At 42.1% G+C, this 20,894-nt stretch overlaps 1 protein-coding gene, 1 long non-coding RNA gene and 1 pseudogene across 7 annotated transcripts in view; 2 read left to right on the plus strand and 1 right to left on the minus strand.

Moving 5' to 3' along the window:
• APAF1 (apoptotic peptidase activating factor 1) overlaps nucleotides 1-4,877 on the plus strand; it is a 90,298-nt gene extending 85,421 nt beyond the window's left edge. For all 6 annotated transcript variants that reach the window (XM_086400839.1, XM_086400842.1, XM_086400841.1 and 3 more), the window contains one exon: nucleotides 238-4,877. In XM_086400839.1, coding sequence (XP_086256965.1) covers nucleotides 238-384 — 147 coding nt within the window. In that variant the 3' untranslated portion in view covers nucleotides 385-4,877. The remainder of the gene's footprint in view (nucleotides 1-237) is intronic.
• On the minus strand, nucleotides 1,695-5,566 carry LOC147372269 (formin-2-like; annotated as a pseudogene).
• Nucleotides 5,567-7,957: 2,391 nt separating this feature from the next.
• LOC147372270 (uncharacterized) lies at nucleotides 7,958-15,050 on the plus strand. Its single transcript, XR_015163971.1, has 2 exons — nucleotides 7,958-8,076; nucleotides 14,870-15,050. It is a non-coding gene; the product is annotated as an uncharacterized LOC147372270 (long non-coding RNA).
• The last annotated feature ends 5,844 nt before the right edge of the window (nucleotides 15,051-20,894 follow it).

The raw sequence follows: 20,894 nt of genomic DNA on the forward strand, positions 1-20,894 counted from the left end.
CTTACAAGGGGGTTAGTTAGGTGTGGGGTTGCTGTGAGGCACTCACCAGGGCTAATCATGAAAGGCAGACTGGGTTGATGATACTGTATTTAGCATTAAACTATCTATAGACATCTTTCCTGGCATTAGCTTAAATTTGGGAGTAGGAGGGGCAGGGGCGAAGGATCCTGTTGGCACTGCAGATTGTCTCACACTGTAATTACCAGCCTAATAAGAATTTTGTTTTTCTCTGCACAGTGGTGGAATGTTGTCACTGGGGAATCCTCACAGACCTTCTACACAAATGGAACCAATCTTAAGAAAATACACGTGTCCCCTGACTTCAAAACATATGTGACTGTTGATAATCTTGGTATTTTATATATTCTAAAGATTTTAGAGTAAAATAGTTAAGTGGTGATGTAAGTTGACCTCTTTTAATTTTGAATTGGAAAAAAATCCTAATGAAACTCTGTACTTTAACTTTTATAAAGCTGTGAATTGTTTTGTAGTATTGCATTCATTACAAAAGTGTTTGTGGTTGGATGAATAATATTAATGTAATTTTTCCCAAATGGACATGCCTTTAATCTTGTTTTTCATAATCACCATCATTTTTTAACAGTTCGTCCTTAAGATGCAAATGAAAATGTAAATATGTACCTAGTTATACCATTGGTAAAATTCTCCCTTGCTACATTCAAATTGGTTGACATAATAATGAAAATAATTGGAAGGAAATATATATATTTTAATACTATCATTGGTGCAGGCCATGCCTCAGGGTGGTGGTAGCCTGCTTTCTGAACCACACCCCAAGGGGGTATATACTTCTCCCAAATATAATCTCTGAGCCTATTTACACACCTTAAAATTTGCTTTCAAAATATTGTGTCTATGTGCACAGTTTGCAAAATTTTCTTTAATTCTCTTGATAAGTGAGTCTTAGGTTTCAAAGTTCTCTCTGTGAAGCAAATGTTATGCATGCTGTAGAGAGTAGATTTTGTCGGTCTTCCTTTTTTCCTTAGCTTGTGGCAGCCCCAGGCTGGACCTGGACTCTGTCAGTCTCTGGACTGGGCCTCTCCTGCTCTGTCTGATTTTTTATGTACCAGACTTCCTGCTTGACTGAACTTAACCTTTCTTAATCCTCACTTTCTCTCTTTTCTTAAAAGTAATTGTTCCATATTTAAATGTTAGTAAATTGGAATAATTGAGGAGGAGCTAATTTTAATCATAAGTTTTAACAACAGACTTCTTCTAAGATACAGAAAATAGTTAATAATACTTTTCTTCTAAATTCCATTTATTTTTAGATGAATGGCATTGCCAGTGCTGTTCTCTTAGCGAATTTCAAGAGAATTCTCTGGTTTTCTACACCATACTGGAAGAGTCATTGTGACTGGAAGATGTCACCTTTAACCTCCCAGCCAGTCTGTTTTCCTTCCCTTCTCTTCCTCCTCCTTTCTCTCCCTCGAAAGTTAATTAAAAAAAGAAATTAGAAAAGATAGTTTTTCTTTTTTTTTATGTATTTTATTTTCATATAAATTAACATTCTAGAAAAATTAAAATAGAAACACTAAATACAGTATTGCACATAGCAATCTCTGTTAAATGCCCCATTATATCATTGAAGTTCATATACACATGGAGGGACTAAAGGAGACAGGACGATGGAAGCAGCTGCAGTGACTCATTTTTGTTCTGCTTTTCATTGGTCAGGTTTTCATGCTTATTTTTGCTTTAATTCCAGAGTCATGTCTTGATTTTATTTTATAGAGTGATTTTCCCTTTTTCTGCCTACACACCTCTTCAGTTTGTTTTACTCTTCTTGTAGAATAAGTTTGTTCTCTTTCTTCCAAAAGTCTTTAAAGTCAGAGCTGAATTCATGCCAGATACTGAAGAAAATGTTTGGGGACACTTCCTTCTCTCCAATTTTTGGTCTCATGAAGAAATAGGCTGTAGTCTCCAAAAAACACTTATGAGTCTCTGTCAGTGAGTTCTCCTCTGCTTCTTGGTCAATTTTAGCTTGAATGAGAAATTGTTCCATGTTATCTTTGAAAGGCTAAATTTGCTCTTTTGAGGACACTTAGTAAACTTTCCCCGCTTCAATTTCACAGGCTCTCAGGTCTGTCTTGAGTTTTCTGAGGTCTTTTTGAAAATCTTCACACTTCATCTGCGAGGCCTGAAAGAGGTCCTGGGATTCGGGCAGTGGAAACACACACTGTTCTTTCCCAGCGTCCTCATCAAAATTGCAAATATAATATGACACGATATGTGACAACAGGCTTCTGCTATTGTCATTGCTTTTAACATCTTTCAGCTTTGGGAGAATATCTAATTCAAAACTGTCTGCCTGTCCCCGAGTTTTATTTCCATCATTCATGTAGTTGCCAAAGCCAAGAACCGAACCCAAAACCTGCATAACCCTTGAGCCATGTTTTAATGTCTCACACAACTTCTGTAGCAGCTCCAGTTTGCACCGAATTGAGCAAATGGTTTCTGAAAATGTGGACTGAAACAGGATGCAAAAGACTCACTCTGAAAGTTGGGGATTAGTGACAGTTCATAAAGGAACTGCTCAGGTTTGTCCAGAGACTTGGCATTTTCCTTGTCTTTGGAGGACTGAATATGCTTTTCAGTTTTTTCCAGTTCAACTGACTGTGCATATCTATTCTCATAGAGAGCTTGAAGGGTCTTTAGGTCAACCACAGAATTGTCCAAGTTCACCACAGCATGTTGTATATCTTTCATATCTAAGTGAAGGCTAGACATTGATATTCCAACTGCTTTGAGACCTTTTGTTGCTTAGTAACTTGACAACTTAGCCATGGTCTTTGTGATGGTGCCAGAAATGGGTTTCTTCCTTTCCTTGACAGTATATTTAGAAAACAATTCCTCAAATTCATGCCAGATACTGAAGAAAACATTTGGGGACACTTCCTTCTCTCCAGTTTTTGGTCTCATGAAGAAATAGGCTGTAGTCTCCAAAAAGCACTTATGAGTCTCTGTCAGTGAGTTCTTCTCTGCTTCTTGGTCAATTTTAGCTTGAATAAGAAATTGTTCCATGTTATCTTTGAAAGGCTAAATGTGCTCTTTTGAGGACACTTGGTAAACTTTCCCCGCTTCAACTTCACAGGCTCTCAGGTCTTTCTTGAGTTTTCTGAGGTCTTTTGGATGGCTTTTGGGTGAATCTATGGATGGCTCTTCAATTTTTTCCCAAATAAGTGAAGTACAGGCGTCTCTGGCCTGTCTGTGACTGTCAGACCAGGGAAGGAATGCAGGCGGTGGAGGCTGGAGGGATGGCTGTCCATCAAGCTGAACTGATACTCGCTTTGGAGACACGACCAAAGAGATTTCTGAGCAGAACTTGGTCTGAGGTCCTGAAGGCAAGGGCAGCTCCACTGATTCTCCATGTGCGGTCAAGGGTGGGGGCCCACCGGTGGGGCCTCCCCAGGAGGAAGCGCCAGCACACCACCCTCTTCCATCGAGGATGTCCGGATGGACCTGGCCTGTACAGTCCTTTCATATCTGACGTCATTTTCACCCAACCTGAGGGCTTCCAGACCCGCCTCTAGGGCGAGGTATTGCTTCTCTAGCTTAGCTATCCTGGTCTTCAGATCCTCAATGGTCTGCTCCAGCTACTGGATGACAGTGGCCTGACCCTCAGACTTCATGTCACACACTTCCTGTGTCAGCATCCTTAGGCCTGTGTTCTTCATCAGGAGGTTTAGATGGTGGCCAAGCAGCTGGGACTGTCTTGGGAAACTGCCCTTCAATATAATCCAGTGAGTGTGTGGGGTGACTAACTGCAGCCCAGGTGTAAAGTTGATCTTGTCAGTGCAGAGGTCAAAGTATCCTAATGCACAGCAAACGTGGACGCTGCCAGCACTCAAAGATAGTTTTTGACAGGGAAAAGCATATCAGTAATATCAGTAACTAGCTTTTTTGACCTCCTGATTAGGAATTTTATTTGCAGCTTAAATCCAAACATTTTCCCTGAAATATATTGTTAAGTGTTAGTAATAGATGTGGTTCTTACATAAAAAGACAAAATTCAAAAATTTTTGTTGCTGCAACAAGAACTAAATCAAGTGAATATCAGCTTTAATAGTAGGCAAGCATTGAGCCAGTTTCTGTTGTTGGTGCATATTAGTAGATGTGGGGCGGGTAGGGGGATAGACCACTCCAGATGTATTTTAGATTAGATGTTCCTATTTAGCACTTGAGGGAACCGTAAGTAGAGTGAATAAAATACTTTGATTAGATTTGTTTTTGTTTTTTTTGTTTTATGGTGGGTTGAGGAACTGATTATGGACTTACTGTGACATAAGCAAATGTGATGTGAAAATCTCAATTTCATAAAAGAAAATTTCTGTAGTGGCATGTTCTTTGTAGAGTACCCAAATCATAATTTGATTTACATACAGTGTTTAGGAACTCTCTGTTTATAGCTCAGAGTATAAGTTATAACTTTTGGAATTAAGTCACTTGACTATGAAAGTATAGCAACAGATATGCCTTTAAAAATGCCTTGATTGGCCCTTATCTTACAAATAAAAAGAAAAATAACAAGAAAGACCAGGTAACATGAGGGAAGAAGAAGAGCCTTTCAAGGCAGCTTAAGTGGCCAGTCAAGGGGAGGGTTTTTGTTTTTACTTTTGGATAAGCATTTTTCAAACATTTCTCCTTGCTTTATTATTATTGTTTTTTAATTGGAAATACATTGTATTTTGTGTGTGTGTGTGTGTTTTTTTTTTTTTTTTTACATTGGGTATGTTTGTATGTTTTGAAAACTGTTTTGTATTTGTGATATGCTTACATGATTTTTTTGCCTTGGTATACATTTTAATACATGAATTAAAAATTTTATAATAAAATTCCTAAAATATTTTTGAAAAGCATTTTCAGATTATTTCAGACTCCTTGCTTGTTCTTTTTTGATCAGAAAACACACATGGGAGATTCTTCAAATTAAAGCCATCAGCCTCTATGCCTTATTGGGTGTAATGCAGTTCTATTGAAATTTTCTGTCTCTTCAGTTTGTCTCTGATGCCCAGTGTGGCCAGCACAGAGAAGATCCTGTAAAGAGAATTCATTCATTCCTTCTTTCATTCAGTATATATTTATTGAGATCTGCCCTGTGCTTCGCAATTTTGTTAGTATTGGGGATATAACAGTGAGCCAAGTAGAGTCCTTGCCGTCTTGCAGTTGGGGGCTCAGGAGACACAGACAAAAAGTCAAATTTAGTGATTAGCTTGTATGTGAGTAGGGAGAAGGAGGGTTGCAGTTACAGGGGGGCTGCTCATTCAGGGGGTGGCACTTGAGACCTCAAAGGTGAGGTAGTGAGTCAGGCAGGTGTCTGGAGAGTGTCCCCAAGTGAGGATACAGCAAGTACGAAGGCTTGACATTGGGATGGCTTGGTCTGCTCCAGCAAAGGCAAGGGGGCCACTGTGGCCAGAGAAGACAGAGCTAGGAGCACAGTAGGAGATGCAGCCAGCTCTTCAGGGGGTCTCCCAGGCCAGGGCGAGGACGTCTCGCCTGAGACAGGAGCCAGCACAGGACTGTGAACAGTGGAGGCATTCGACATAAACGTGGCAGTTGAGAATCAAAAAAGCAGGGAGGGAATTGGGGAGACCACTGAGAAGCTTTTACAATAATTTGGGCAAAATGAAGGCGGCCAGACGGGTGGCAGCAGTAGAGGCTGTGACAAGCTGAATTCTGGATACATTTTAAAGGTAAGTGTTAATAAGAGTTGCTGATGGAGCAGATAAAGGTTTGAGAGGGACAAGTCAAGAACAATACCAACGTGTTGGCCTCTGACTTGAGCAACTGGAAGAATATAGTTGCCATTTGACTGAGATGAGAAGGCAGAGAAAGGAGCTGACTTTCGGACAAACTAAGTTCAAGGTGAGTGTTAGGCAGCCAAGTGATGTTGAGTAAGTGATTGAAGAAAAGGGTCTGGAGGGAATTCCTGGTGGTCTAGCTTTCACTGCTGTGAGCCCTAGTTGGTGAACTAGGGCTTTGATCCTAACTGGTGAACTAAGATCCCTCGGGCTGCACTCCATCCTCCTCCCCCATCCCTACCCCCCACTGAAAAAAAAGGTCTAGAGTTCATGAGGGGGGAAGTCTCTGATGGAGATAAAAAGCTGAGAGTCATCAGCCAATTGATGGTATTTAAAACCATAGGATGAGATTCAATGAAATGGACGTAGATAAGACAGAAGAAAGCCCTGTTTTGAGCTCGGCACAGTCTGGAGGTTGGTGAGCTGAGGGACCAGCATACGAGACGGAGAAGGACCAGCAGAGACTAACAATTGCAACCTAGTGTGGTAAGTGCAGTGGGCATGGGGTCCTTCACTCTGTGTGCTCTCGGGTAAGATTGCTTTATTGGTTCATTCAGCCACCTGTCTCATCCTCTATGCCTTGAGTATCTACTGTGCCTTGTACTGTTTTAAGCAGCAGTGAAGGCAACAAACACATTTTAGTTTTTGGGGAAAATTGGGGAAATGAGAGAATAAAATACCAGCAGTTGTCTCATCTGTAGAAGTTCCTCCTCAGGATTGTTGTAAGGATCTAATAAGAATGTTCATGAAGTACTTAGTGTATCAGTGCTTGGACCAAGAAAGTGCTCACTGCACATTCCTTGATGTTATTTGGGTCTCTTCAGCTTTCATGTGGCAGCAGGCACTTCCCTAGTTGTGCTCTCTCCCAGCAGTCCTGCCTCTGAGTGATCTTTCCAGACTGCTCATCTTATCGTGTCACTTCTCTTTAAAACCCTGGACCTGCTGTGTTCTCTTGCTTCTGTAGCTTTTGTAGCTGTTCTCACTTCTACACTGCCCCTCCCCAACCTGGTTTTTGTTCCTAATTCCTCATTGTCTTTTTCCTTGAGATAACCCTTCTGCTGAAGGCTCCCCTGTCCTCTTGTAGCCCCCTCTTTTCTCTGTCATGGATTTTATTGCCCTGTACTGTTTGCTTAGTGGAGCCCCCATTAGATCACAAACTCCACAAAAGCCAGGTCTGCCAGGTGTTTCATTCCAGTCTGCTGTAAGCCCAGCTTCAGTTGGTGCCTGAGCACCTCTTTGCTGAGTGATTGGAATTCTCGGATACCCTCATGCCCATAGTGCGTTCTTTGTTCTCGGATACCCTCATGCCCATAGTGCGTTCTTTGTTCTCCCTCTGCACTAGGATGTCACAAGGCTGTCAAGATGTATCACATCACCAGCATTTTCTTTATCTTCCTGTTTTAATTTGGCACTTTATTGTGAAGCATTGTTAGGCAAAAGTAAAATTTTACTTCGATAAAAAAGATTTGCTTCCAGATTATATAAAATGAATAAACATATCCCTGGAGTGTTTCAGTTGGCAAGTATGGTGATCTATTCAACATATGTTCTGTGTTGTTATTATAATTTACTTACCAACTTTTAGAGAAGGAGAAATGGTTTTCTAAGAACTCTTAGTCTCTGAAGATGGTCACTTGAATGGATTCCCTTGCTTGTAACCCCTGTCCTTCAGACTATAGATATGAAAGTGAAAGTGTTAGTCGTTGAGTCATGTCTGACTCTTTGTGACTCCATGGACTGTGGCCTGCTGGGCTCCTCTGTCCATGGAATTCTCTGGGCAAGAATATTGGAGTGGGTTCATTCCCTTCTTCAGGGATCTTCCCAGTCCAGGGATCAAACCTGGGTCTCCTGCATTGCAGGCAGATTCTTTACTATGTGAGCTACCAGGGAAGCCCAAGACTACAGGGCAGGAGCAGAAGAATTTGTGTCACACATGGGGCTCGTTAGAGACCAGCCCTTTGAAGTCACTTGACATCAGCAGGGACTTACTGCTGAGTCAGATGACATTGTGACTAGAACAAGACTTGGGACATCTTCGTTTCAGTTATGATTCAGGAAAATGAGTCGCTCATGTTCATTGTAAATTCATTTTGACGTCAGGCCCTCAGAACTACTTAACCACATGGAAGTGAAAGAAAATTTCTCTGTAATTTCTCATCACCAGGACTAGAATGAGTATCTTGAGAGAGCATTCTATACCTGAGTTTGGGTTTGGTGTTTCTGAGCATCTGAGTGACCAGGAAACATCCAGTGGGTGAGTGCAACCTCATGGACTATAGCCTGCCAGGCTCCTCTGTCCATGGAATTCTCCAGGCAAGAATGCTGGAGTGGGTTTCCATTCCCTTCTCTAGGGGAGTTTCTTGACCCAGGGATCGAACCCAGGTCTCCTGCATTGCAGGCAGATACTTTACTATTTGAGCCACCAGGGAAGTTCCCTATCTTCACAGTAGTTGAGTGCCTTTGCAGATGCTACAGTCCTAGTATAAAGGGGAAGAACTACATCCCCCAGAAGTTAAGGCCAGGGATGGAATCTAAACCTGATTTTCTTTTCTTTATGGAAATACCCAGACTCACTAAGCTACACATTGAGTGTTTCAGCTGGGAGTGGATCCTCTTGGGTTCATGGGAGATGAAACGCAGGCTAGGGTCAGTGTGCAGTTCAGCAGCTGGGGAAGACTTAGGAGGTCTGTATTTCTCATTTCTGATTTATTTGCTGCACTCTATCAAATGACTCTCTGAGACATAAATCCTTTCTAGGAGGAAGGAAAAAGGAGCTACTGTTGTTTTTTAGGGCCTTTTATGTGTCAGGCCCCATGCTGGCATTTTTCACACATTATTTAATTAAATCCTAACAACAAGGCTGTAAGGTGTTACATGTTTTCTAGATGTGGAAACAGGTGCAGAGAGGTCAAGTCACCAGAGCCCACAACCAAGGGGTAGAGCTGTGGTCTTGGTCAGTCATCAGCCTCCTCCACAGCCCCTGGGCTAGAGGATCCAGGAGCAGCATTTCAGCTCTGCACTTCATTCATTGTTCATTTCACTCATTCACTCAGAGGTTGTGCATGACTGGTCTTGAGTCCTGAGCTCCCACAGATGATATCGGAGGTAGTCCCTACTCCTGAAGAGCTTCCCCCTCTGCCCCTTTGCTATCCTGGCAATCCATCCCTGTGCCTATAGGGATGGCTCTTTGAAAAAGCATCAGGGGCTGTTCTAATGAGGCCGAAGGAACAGCAGAGGTTGGGAGGTGGGGAGTGGCTTTGGATTTGCCAGCACTTGGCAAGATAGGTGGTGGCCCCACTGTGACCTGCTCTGTGGAGAAACCTGATTCTACTTTGAAGTTTTTAGGGGGTTCATTTCAAATTAGCAGCAGCCCTAGGGTTAGTGGACACTTACGTTTCTTCTGCCATCTTGATTTCGTTTGTTTCTTTTTCCTTTCATTTGAAAAGGTGTCAACTCTCAGAGCCTCAGTTTCCTCCTTTGTCACTAGGGACGACAGCATTTAAGTGACAGGTTTTTGTGAGGTTTGAAAAATATGTCAGACATCTGACACAGGTCTCAGCAGTGTTAGTCATCTTTTGTCCCGGTTGCCACCCCTCTTGCTTTGTTGCCCACACTTCCTTGGTTTGCAGACTGGGATTGTGTGGCTTTTGCTCTGTAGAGCATGCCTCTCTCCAGATATCTCTCCCTCCTGGTGGATCTGTCCTCGTGGCTGTTAGCTCCCAGAGACAGACCTTGCTCAGCAGGAAAGCTGTTCCAGACTTTCTGGGATATTCCTGCACACATCAAGTGGTGGAGGATTGGGATTGAGATTGGAAAAAAGACCTTGATCCAGCGGCTTTGCTTTGACCTGTCAAATGGATCCAAGTTCAGATCCTGGCTGTCCTACCGTCCCAGCTGTGTGGGCTTCAGCAAATTGTTTAATCTTCTCAAGGCACTACTTCCAAGGGAGCCTCAGATGTGGGGAACTTCTCTGTGGGCTGCCCAGCTTCTCAGGGGATCTGGAGGACCTGGTCCACAGGAGTGAAACTTAGCATCAGTCAGTTCAGTTCAGTCACTCAGTCATGTCCGACTCTTTGTGACCCCATGAGTTGCAGCACGCCAGGTCTCCCTGTCCATCACCAACTCCCAGAGTTCACTCAAACTCACGTCCATAAAATCGGTGATGCCATCCAGCCATCTCATCTTCTGTCGTCCCCTTCTCCTGCCCCCAATCCCTCCCAGCATCAGGGTCTTTTCCAATGAGTCAACTGAACACCCAGGACTGATCTCCTTTAGAATGGACTGGTTGCAGAAACTTATCATACTTTGCTGTATAAAACCTCAAACCCAGGTCTCACTCCAGACCTTGTTAACTCAAAATCCCCAGAGATGGGACCCAGGCATCCATATTTTTGAAAGTTCCCCCAGGTGACTCTAGAGTACAGCCGTGGTTGAGAGCTTGTACCCTCAGCTCTCGCCCTGGATGGCCTACCAACCCGTTGCCAGTCTCACTCTTGAGCTACAGCTGGCTGTGCCTGTGATGTCTGCTTCTGCAGCGTGCTCTCTACACATGCTCTGTCGTGACTCTCTCAGGAACGGAATGTCCTCAGCAGCACAGACGTTTGGTGTGCATATTAACACAGCTCAGGGGGATGTTTCCTGCTTGGATTTGATGGCTAGCTTACAGAACGACTCTGCCAAGGCTGAATTATTGTCATTTCCTCCTCCAGTCACTGATTTCTCTATCTAGGTATTTCACCTGTGTCTGCTTCTTTCACCTTTTACCTAGCACTGTGACATTACCATTGTGGTAGATACTGTCAGTGGCCACCCTAATATTCAGTCTCTCCCTTTTCCTAACAACTCCTGTATTCTTGCCAGCTTCAGTGTGCTCAGCTAAAATCTACAATAGATATATTTTCTAACTGCTTATCTGGGGGTGGTGGATTAAGCAGAGATGTTAGCAGATGTTAGCAGAACTTGTAGGGTGAAACTTCCAGGAAAGCTCCTGAAAGATTGCCTTACTCAGTTGTGAGGCAGGAGCCCTTTGGTCCTTACCATCTTTTTTTCTGTCTGAAATGTGGATATGCTGAATGATGCTCCAGCAGCTATTGTGCTCATGAGGTGACTTTGCAGATGGATGCCCCTAGCTAAGGATGGCAGAATAGAAATACAGAAGGAACTTGGGATTTTGATGATAATTGTGGAGCTGCTATTCCAGCCCTGTACTATTTATCTCTGAAGTTCATATTACATGAGAAGAAATTCAACCCCTCCCTTTGTTAAAAAAAGTTATTTATTTGGTTGCCTTAGGTCTTAGTTGTGGCTTAGTTGCTCTGAGGTATGTGGGATCCTAGTTCCCTGACAAAGGGTTGAACCTGCATACCCTGCATTGCAAGGTGGATTCTTAACTACTGGATCCCTGGGAAGTCTCCCCTCCCTTGTTTTAAGAGAGTCTTATTTCTGGTCTTTGATACTAGTCCCCGAATTTAGTTCTCGATACTGCCTGACTCAACACTAGCATATTGGGCTTTTTGGTTTTTGTTTTTATCTCAGAAAACTGTATTTTTAAGAAGTGGAGAGAAATCAGCCTGTCAAAGGTCAGAAAACAGCTTCTTGTATGTGTGAGATAAGTTGTCTCAGTTGTGTCTGACTCTGCAATCCTATGAACTGTAGCCCACCAGGCTCCTCTGTACCTGGGGATCCTCCAAGCAAGAATACTGGAGTGGGTTGCCATGCTCTCCTCCAGGGGATCTGCCTGACCCAGGGATCGAACCTCAGTCCCTTATGGCTCCTGTGTTAGCAGGCAGGTTCTTTACTCCTAGTGCTGCCTGGGAAGCCCTGATATTGCTTCTTACTTGGGGGCATCTCAGGTTCCCTGATCACCTGTCTTACTGACAGGAGGCAACAAGGAGGAGAACTGCAGACCTCCCAGGGAGCAGCTTTTGGGCATTTGATTGAGGCACCGAGACATCCAGAGGACAACTGAGTATTGACTATGGATAGCTTTGAATGGCTTTTCTTTTTTAAAGATTTATGTGTTTTTATTTATTTTTGGCTGCACTAGATCTCTGTTGCTGTGTGGGATTTTCACTAGTTGCAGTGCATGGACTTCTCATTGGGTGGCTTCTCTTGTTGCCAAGCGTGGCTCTAAGTGCACAGGCTGCAGTAGTTGTGTGCTGTAGAGTGCTAGATCAGTTGCTCTGCTGCATGTGGGATCTTCCTGGACCAGGGCTCGAACCCGTGTCCTCTGCATTGGCAGGCAGATTCTTAACCACTAGACCACCAGAGAAGCACCTGAATGGCTTTTATTACCATGTTGTGAACTGACTTTGGTTCTTAAGAGTGGCTCCATGTCGGTTCACTCTTAATCTCAGTACTGAGACATCACTCCAAGCTTTCCTAAATGGTAGGACTTGCAAGATGCATGTTAGTTAGTGCCTTTGGGCTTGTGAAGTAACAGCTCCTTGGCTGTCTGTAGACCTCAGTGGCTGCACTGCCACCTTCGGCTGGGGTAACCCTCCTGGAGCCGTCAAATAGAGAATCTCTATTTCAATCTGGTGTGTGTAAGTCTTTACATCACCAGTCATTAATCATGCTTGGAAAGTTAAAATGCCCATGCGGCTTTTACAAACATAGGTCTCCTGGGTTTTGGAGAGAAAAACAGAAACTGTTTGGATGATAATTTGTAGCTATGATTATTTATGAGTGACATACAGAGTACACTGTGTTGAGCTGGGAATAATCATCTTTGCACTACCAACTCTAAGTGAAATGGAGCTGTGGTGAGTACAGAGTGAGCTTTTGGTCAGAGGATTGACTTGAGATGAAGACAGGAAGCAGTTAAGTGGAACTGGCATTTCCCAGGTCAGCACCAAAGTCTTTGGGTTAATTCCACTGCAAAAATAAGTCCTGGCTCTTGAGTTCTAAATGGAATCTCACAGGATGCAGAATGGTGATTGGGCAGTAGACCTAATGAAATTCCTTTCTCTGGGAAGCAGGACCCAGTTGCTGGGGCCAGCTGGATGGAGTGTGGAAGAGGCTGATGGAGCCTAGGTTCAGGAAGATTCTGTGGGCCTGTGATGGCTGGTTACCAAGTTTTAAGAAATGTGTTTATAACCGTCAGGTTGCTTAATTTTCATAGGAAACATACTTAGTGAATAGTTATATAAAAAGAGAACTGAAAAACTTAATGTCTTTAAAAAAAAAAGGGGGGGGCCTTCCATACAGACTTATGAACATGGTCATGGTATTCCAGTTCTGTGGAAAAAGAACTCTGGTGGCTAGCCCACTTATCAAACTTTTATTTCTTTTCAGAAATAGCTTAGGAGCAATGCTGCTTGGGGTCCAAGTATGAATTTTCACTGATTTCTGAGAATTTGGCCATGTGTTCTCCATCTAAGCCTGTCTTCTGCCCCATGATATCCAAACATTATATGCACTAGCAATATTCCAAGTATTTCAGCAGAAAATCTGGTATGTCTTGAGAAAACTCACTTCCATGACTTATTAATGAACTAACTAGACATAATTTTCATTGGGTTCATTTACCCAAATTTATCATAGACTATCATTTAAGAAAAAAAATAAATGAAGTAAAAGAATTGAAGTCTTTTTTGGAATAATACCAACATTCAAATGTCTCCACCCCCCATGGATATTTCAGTTGCCAGTGTCTCAGATTCCCCCTTCAAGAAAATTAAGTGCAAATCCCTTTAATACACGGGCTCGCTGTCTTCTGTTTGTGCCCCAGACTTTCCTCCCTCTGCCTGCCCTGTTGTGTGACTAGTGGTGCCTTGTGTAGACTAAATCAATGGGCACCTTGCCCTGTGGCTTCCAGTTGGTTCAGGTAATGCAGGGTGGAGGGTGGAGAGTGACATCCGGGTATTTTTTCTTTTTTTTTTTTAAACTTGAGTATCATTCATTTACAATATTGCATTAGTTTCAGGTGTACAGCAAAGTGATTCAGTAGGTATATACACACACATAGATACACTTTTTCCATCACATAGGAGGTTATTGCAAGATACTAAATGTAGCTCCCTGTCCTTGTTGTTTATTTTCTATATAGTAGTGTATATCTGTTAATCCCATTATCCCTTTCCCTTTTGGTAACCATAAGTTTGCTATGTCTGTAAGTCTGTTTTGGTTTTGTAAATAAGCTCATATGTATCATTTTTTAGAGTTTACATATAAGCGATATCATAAGATGCTTGTCTTTGTCTGACTTCACTTAGTATGATAATCTCTGTGTTTATCCATGTTGTCACAGGGAATTCTCTGGTGGTCCAGTGTTAGCACTCTGTGCTTTCACTGCTGTGGGCCTGGGTTTGATCCCTGGTTGGGGAACTAACATTGCACAAGCCATGTGGTATGCCTCTCTCCACCTAAAAAGGAAAATAAAAAATCCATGTTGCTGCAAATGGCATTATTTCATTCTTTTTTTTTTGTAGCCAAGTAATATTCCAGTGTGTGTGTGTGTGTATCATATAATTTTTATCCATTCATCTGTGGATGAACATCTAGGTTGCTTCCATGTCTTAGCTATTGTAAATATTGCTGCTGTGAACATTGGGGTGCATGTATCTTTTTGAATTAGTTCTTATATTTCCCAATAAATGCCCAGGAGTGGGATTGCTGGATCATATGGTAACTTTTAGTTTTTTAGGGAACTTCCATGCTTTTTCCATAGTGACTGCACCAATTTACATTCCCATCAATGGTGTAGGAGGATTCTCTTTTCTCCACATCCTCTCCAGTAATTTATTATTTGTAGGCATTTTCATCATGGTCATTCTGACTGGTGTGAGACTATTCCTCATTGTAGTTTTGATTTGCGTTTCTCTAATAATTAGTGATGTTGAACTATTTTCATGTGCCTATTCCATCTATATCTTTTTTGAAGAAATGTTTATTTAGGCCATCTGCCCCTTTTTTTGGGGGGGGGGGATCAAGTTGTTTGTTTTTTGATATTGAGTTAGTCTTTTGTATATTTTGGAAATTAATTCCTTGTTACATCAATTTATATTTTGCATATATTTTCCCCCATTCCATGTTTTTTCTTTTAGCTTGTTTATGGTTTCGTTTGCTGTGCAAGAAAAAGAAAAAGAAATGCAAGAAGATAAAATGGTTGTCTGAGGAGGACTTACAAACAGCTATGAAAAGAAGAGAAGCGAAAGGCAAAGGAAAGATATACCCATTTGAATGCAGAGTTCCAAAGAATAGCAAGGAGAGATAAGACAGACTTCCTCAGTGATCAATGCAAAGAAATAGAGAAAAACAATAGAATAGAAAAGACTAGAGATCTCTTCAAGAAAATTAGAGATACCAAGGGAACATTTCATGCAAAAAAGGGCACAATAAAGGACAGAAATGGTATGGACCTAACAGAAGCAGAAGATAGTAAGAAGAGGTGGCAAGAATACACAGAAGAATTACACAAAAAAGATCTTCATGACCCAGATAATCACAATGGTGTGATCACTCACCTAGAGCCAGACATCCTGGAATGTGAAGTCAAGTGGGCCTTAGGAAGCATCACTACAAACAAAGAAAGGTAGTGGAGGTGATAGAATTCCAGTTGAGCGATTTCAAATCCTAAAAGATGATGCTGTGAAAGTGCTGCACTCAGTATGCCAGCAAATTTGGAAAACTCAGCAGTGGTCACAGGACTGGAAAAGGTCAGTTTTTATTCCAATCCCAAAGAAAGGCAATGCCAAAGAATGTTCAAACTACTGCACAATTGCATTCATCTCACTTGCTGGCAAAGTAATGTTCAAAATCCTCCAAGCCAGGCTTTAACAGTATGTGAACCATGACCTTCCAGATGTTCAAGCTGGATTTAGAAAAGGCAGAGGAACCAGAGATCAAATTGCCAACATCTGTTGGATCATTGAAAAAATGAGAGAGTTCCAGAAAAACATCTGCTTTATTGACTATGCCAAAGCCTTTGACTGTGTGGATCACAATAAACTGGAAAATTCTTCAAGAGATGGGAATACCAGACCACCTGACCTGCCTCCTGAGAGATCTGTATGCAGGTCAAGAGGCAACAGTTGGAACTGGACATGGAACAACAGACTGGTTCTAAATCAGGAAAGGAGTACATCAAGGCTGTATATCGTCACCCTGTTATTTAACTTATATGCAGAGTACATCATGAGAAATGCTGGCCTGGATGAAGCACAAGCTGGAATAAAGATTGCTGGGAGAAATATCAATAACCTCAGAAATGCAGATGACACCACCCTTATAGCAGAAAGCGAAGAAATAAAGAGCCTCTTGATGAAAGTGAAAGAGGAGAGTGAAAAAGTTGGCTTAAAGCTCAACATTCAGCAAACTAAGATCATGACATCTGGTCCCATCACTTCATGCCAAATAGATGGGAAAATAATGGAAACAGTAAGAGATTTCATTTTTGGGGGTTCCAAAATCACATCAGATGGTGACTGCATCTGAAAGTAAAAGATGCAAAGTATGAAAAAAGATGAAAGTAAAAGATGCTTGCTCATTGGAAGAAAAGTTATGACCAACCTAGATAGCATATTAAAAAGCAGAAACATTACTTTGCCAACAAAGTTCCATCTAGTCAAAGCTTTGGTTTTTCCAGTAGTCATGTATGGATGTGAGAGTTGGACTATAAAGAAAGCTGAGCACTGAAGAATTAATGCTTTTGAACTGTGTTGATTGAGAAGACTCGAGAGTCCCTTGGACTTCAAAGAGATCCAAGCAGTCCATCCTAATTGAGATCAGTCCTGAGTGTTCATTGGAAGGACTGATGCTGAAGCTAAAACTGAATACTTTGGCCACCTGATGCGAAGAATTGACTCATTTGAAAAGACCCTGATTGTGGGAATGATTGAAGGTGCAGGAAGAGAAGGGGATGACAAGGGATGAGAATGGATGGCATCACGGACTCAATGGACATGAGTTTGAATAAGCTCAGGGAGTTGGTGATGGACAGGGAAGCCTGGCGTCCTGCAGTCCATGGGGCCATGAAGAGTTGGACATGACTGAGTGACCAAGCTGAACTGAACTTGCTGTGTGAAAGCTTTTGAGTTGAACTAGGTCCCACTTGTTTATTTTGTTTTGTATTTCCATTACTCTGGGAGACAGATTGAAAAAGATAACTGCTGCAATTTATGTCAGTGTTCAGCCTATGTTTTTTCATCTAAGAATTTTGTACTGTCCAGTTTCACATTTAGGTTTTTAATCCATTTTGTTTGTTTTTGTATAAGGTGTTAGAGAATGTTATAATTTAATTTTTTTTACATGTAGCTGTCCAGTTTTCCCAGCACCGTTTATTGAAGAGATTTCCTTCACTGTATAGTCTTTTCTGTCATAGGTTAATTGACCATAGGTTCATGGGTTTATTTCTGGTCTTTCTAGCCTGTTCCGTTGATCTGTCTTTCTATTTTTGTTCCAATACCATACTGTTTTGGGGACTATGGCTTTGTGGTATAGTCAGAAGCCAGGGAGCGTGATTCCTCCAGCTCCATTTTTCAAGATTGCTTTGGCTATTTAGGGTCTTTTGTGTCTCCATACAAATCTTAAGATTTATTTTGTTCTACTTCTGTAAAAAATGCCATGGGTATCTTGAAGGGGCTTGCATTGACTCTGTAGATTGCCTCAGGGTAGTATAGTCATTTTGACTATATGGCTTCTTCCAGTCCATGAACACGGTTTATCTCTTTGCCTGTTTGTGTGACCTTTGATTTCTTTAATCAGCATATTTTTTTGTCATTTAATTAAAGTGTAGTTGATTTACAATGTGTTAATTTCTTCTGTACAGCAAAGTGATTCAGTTATACATTCCTTCAGTGGTCCATGGGTTGTTTAACAGTATATTGTTTAGCCTCCCCATATTGTGGTTTTTCCAGTTTTTTTCTTATAGTTGATTTCTAGCCTCATGGTACTGTGGTTGGAAAAGATGCTTGATATAATTTCAGTTTTCTTAAATTTATTCAGGCTTATTTTGTGGGCTAGCATGTGGCCTATCCTGGAGAATGTTCCATGTTCATTTGAAAAGAATGTGTATTCTTCTGCTTTTGGATGGAATGCTCTATAAATACTGATTAAGTCCACTTGGTCTAATGTATTTTTAAGGCCAGTGTTTCCTTATTCATTTTCTATGTGGATGATCTTGTCCATTGATATAAGTAGGGTGTTAAAGTCCTCTAGTATTATTATATTACCACTGATTTTTTTTTTTTTATGTTAATTCATGTTTGCTAAATCACTTCAGTTGTGTCTGACTCTTTGAGACTCTATGGACTGTAGCCTGCCAGGCTCCTCTGTCCATGGAATTCTCTGGAGTGGGTTGCCATTTCCTTCTCCAGGAGATCTTCCTGACCCAGGGATCCAACCTTCATTTCTTATGTCTCCTGCATTGGCAGGCAGATTCTTTACCACTAGTGCCACCTGGATTTGCCTTATAAATTGAGGTGCAGGATGCATATGTATTTGTCGTTGTTATGTCTTCTTGGATTGATCCCTTCATCATTATGCAGTGTTCTTCTTTGTCTCTTGTAACAGTCTTTATTTATAGTCCATTTATCTAATACAAGTATTGCTACTCCAGCTTTTTAAAAAAATTTTTTCCCATGAGTGGAATGCCTTTTTCCATCCCCTCACTTTCAGTCTGTGTGCGTCTCTAAACCTGAAGTGAGCCTTTTCTAGGCAACATATATACAGATTTTACTTTTCTTATCCATTCAGCCAGTGTATGTCCTTTGGCTGGCACATTTAGTCTGTTTACATTTAAAATAATTATCAGTATGTATGTTCTTGTTGCCATTTTGTTAATTGTTTTGGATTTGTTTTTATGGGTCTTTTCCCCCCTTCTTTTGTTCTCTGGTAATTTGACTATCTTTAGTGTTATGTTTGAATTCCTTTTTATCTTTTATAGATTTTTGGTTTGTGATTTCCATGAGGCTTTTGGGTAGCATCTATAAACAAACATGATTGTTTTAAGTTGCTGATCTCTTAATTTCAACTGTGTTTTAAACACCCTGTGTTTGTACACTCCTTCTCTCATGCTTACTGTTTTTGATATCCTATTTTACATCTAACTGTTTTGTGTACCCTTAACTGCTTATTGCGGATACAGACGATTTTACTACTTCTGTCGCTTAACCTCCCTACTAGTTTTGTGTGTGGGTGCTTATCTACTGTTGCAGTATATTTGCCTTTACCAGTGAGCTTTTTCCTTCTGTAATTTTCTTGTTTCTAGTTATGGCTTTTTCATTTGGAGTCCTTCCTTCAACATTTATCATCAAGTTGGTTTTGTGGTGGTAAATTATTTTAGCTTTTGTCTCTAAAGCTTTTGATTTCTCCATCAAAATGGTAGAGTGTTCTTGGTCGTAGGCTTTTCCCTTTCATCACTTTAAATACATGTTGCCACTCCCTCTGGCCTGCAGAGTTCCTGCCAAAAAGTCGGCTTATACCCTTATGGGAGTTTCCTTGTATGTTATTTGTTGCTTTCCTCTTTCTGCTTTTAATATTCTTTCTTTAATTTTTGTCATTTTTGTCCTGAAGACTCCAAGGCTACTACCCACTACTGGCAGGTGAAGCCAGGTCCGGGGTTAGTCCCAGATTACTGGCAGGCAGAGCTGGTTCCTAGAGTCTCGCTGCAGGGCCCAGGGATCCCAGAGCTTGTTTCATTGATCATTGGTGGTGATGGTGGTGGAGTGATGGTGTTTCCTGACAACAGTTGGGTATGAGGTCCTGAAGATTGTGTTAGTCTGCTAGAGGACTGGACACGGCCCATCTGCTCCCATGGTAGGGTCTGGACTGATGGGGGTGGGAAGCTGTGTTCCAGCCCAGTTAGTTGTTTGGCCTGAGGCATCTCTGCACTGGCACCTACAGGCTGTTGGGTGAGGCCAGGTCTTAGTGCTAATGAGCCAAGATGTCAGCTGCCAACACAGTGTTCATCTGTTTGCATGTTCCCCAACATGTCTGCCTCCTCAGGGTGAGCTGCAGCTAGGTGTCCCCTGCATCTCCACCCTACCTCTCCAGGACACTCACCAGCAGGTAGGTCTGACCCAGGCTCCTATGAGATTACTGCTCTTGCCCTGGGTCCTGGTGCACGTGAGATTTTGTGTGTGCCATTTAAAAGTGAAGTCTCTATTTCCCCTAGTCCTGTGGGGCTTCTGCAGTTAAGCCCTGCTGGCCTTCAATTTCAAATGCTCTGGGGGCTTGTCTTCCTGGTGCCAGACCTCTGGGCAGGGGAGCCTGACATGCGGCTCAAGACTCACTCCTGTGGGAGAATCTCTGCAATATAATCAATCTTGTTTGTGGGTCACCCACCCAGTGGGTAAAGGGATTTGATTATATTGGGAGTCTGCCCCTCTTACCTGTCTAGTTGTGGTTCCTTCTTTATGTCTTTAGCTATAGAAGATCTTTCCTGGTAGTTGCCAGTCTTTTTATCAATGGTTGTTCTGCTCATAGTTGTGATTCTGGTGTGCTCATGAGCGGAGGTGAGCTCAGGTCTTCTATGCTGCCATCTTGGCCACTCTCCCTGAGATCAGCATATTTTAACCCAGGCTCCCTTTCTGAGGCCCGTGGCACCTGTCTGGCCGCCCCCTCTACAGGCTACCTCTGTCCCTACTTTCCCTCAGGCTGTAGCAGCACAAGGGATACTGTTCCCTACATGCGGCCAACACCTCTGTAAGTATATTTATTTATTAATCTCTTAAAATTCTCCCAATTGCAGGGTGCCATCTTCTTCTTGCTGGGACCATAACTGATACAAATAAGCCTCTTAATCCTGAGATAATAAGAGGATTGGGCTTCCCTGATAGCTCAGCTGGTAAAGAATCTACTTGCAATGAAGATCTGAGTTTGATTCCTGGGTCAGGAAGATCCTCTGGAGAAGGGATAGGCTACCCACTCTGGTATTCTTGGGCTTCCCCTGTGCCTTAGCTGGTAAAGAATCCACCTGCTATGTGGGGATCTGGGTTCGATCCCTGGGTTGGAAGATCCCCTGGAGAAGGGAACAGCTACCCTCTCCAGTGTTCTGGCCTGGAGAATTCCATAGACTGTATAGTTCATGGGGTTGAAAAGAGTCAGACAAGACTTAGTGACTTTTACTTT

The sequence above is a fragment of the Bos grunniens genome, chromosome 5 (genome assembly GCF_055505025.1).
Source record: "Bos grunniens cultivar Pamir isolate PY7600 chromosome 5, Bosgru_T2T1.0, whole genome shotgun sequence".
Classification (NCBI taxonomy): domain Eukaryota; kingdom Metazoa; phylum Chordata; class Mammalia; order Artiodactyla; family Bovidae; genus Bos; species Bos grunniens.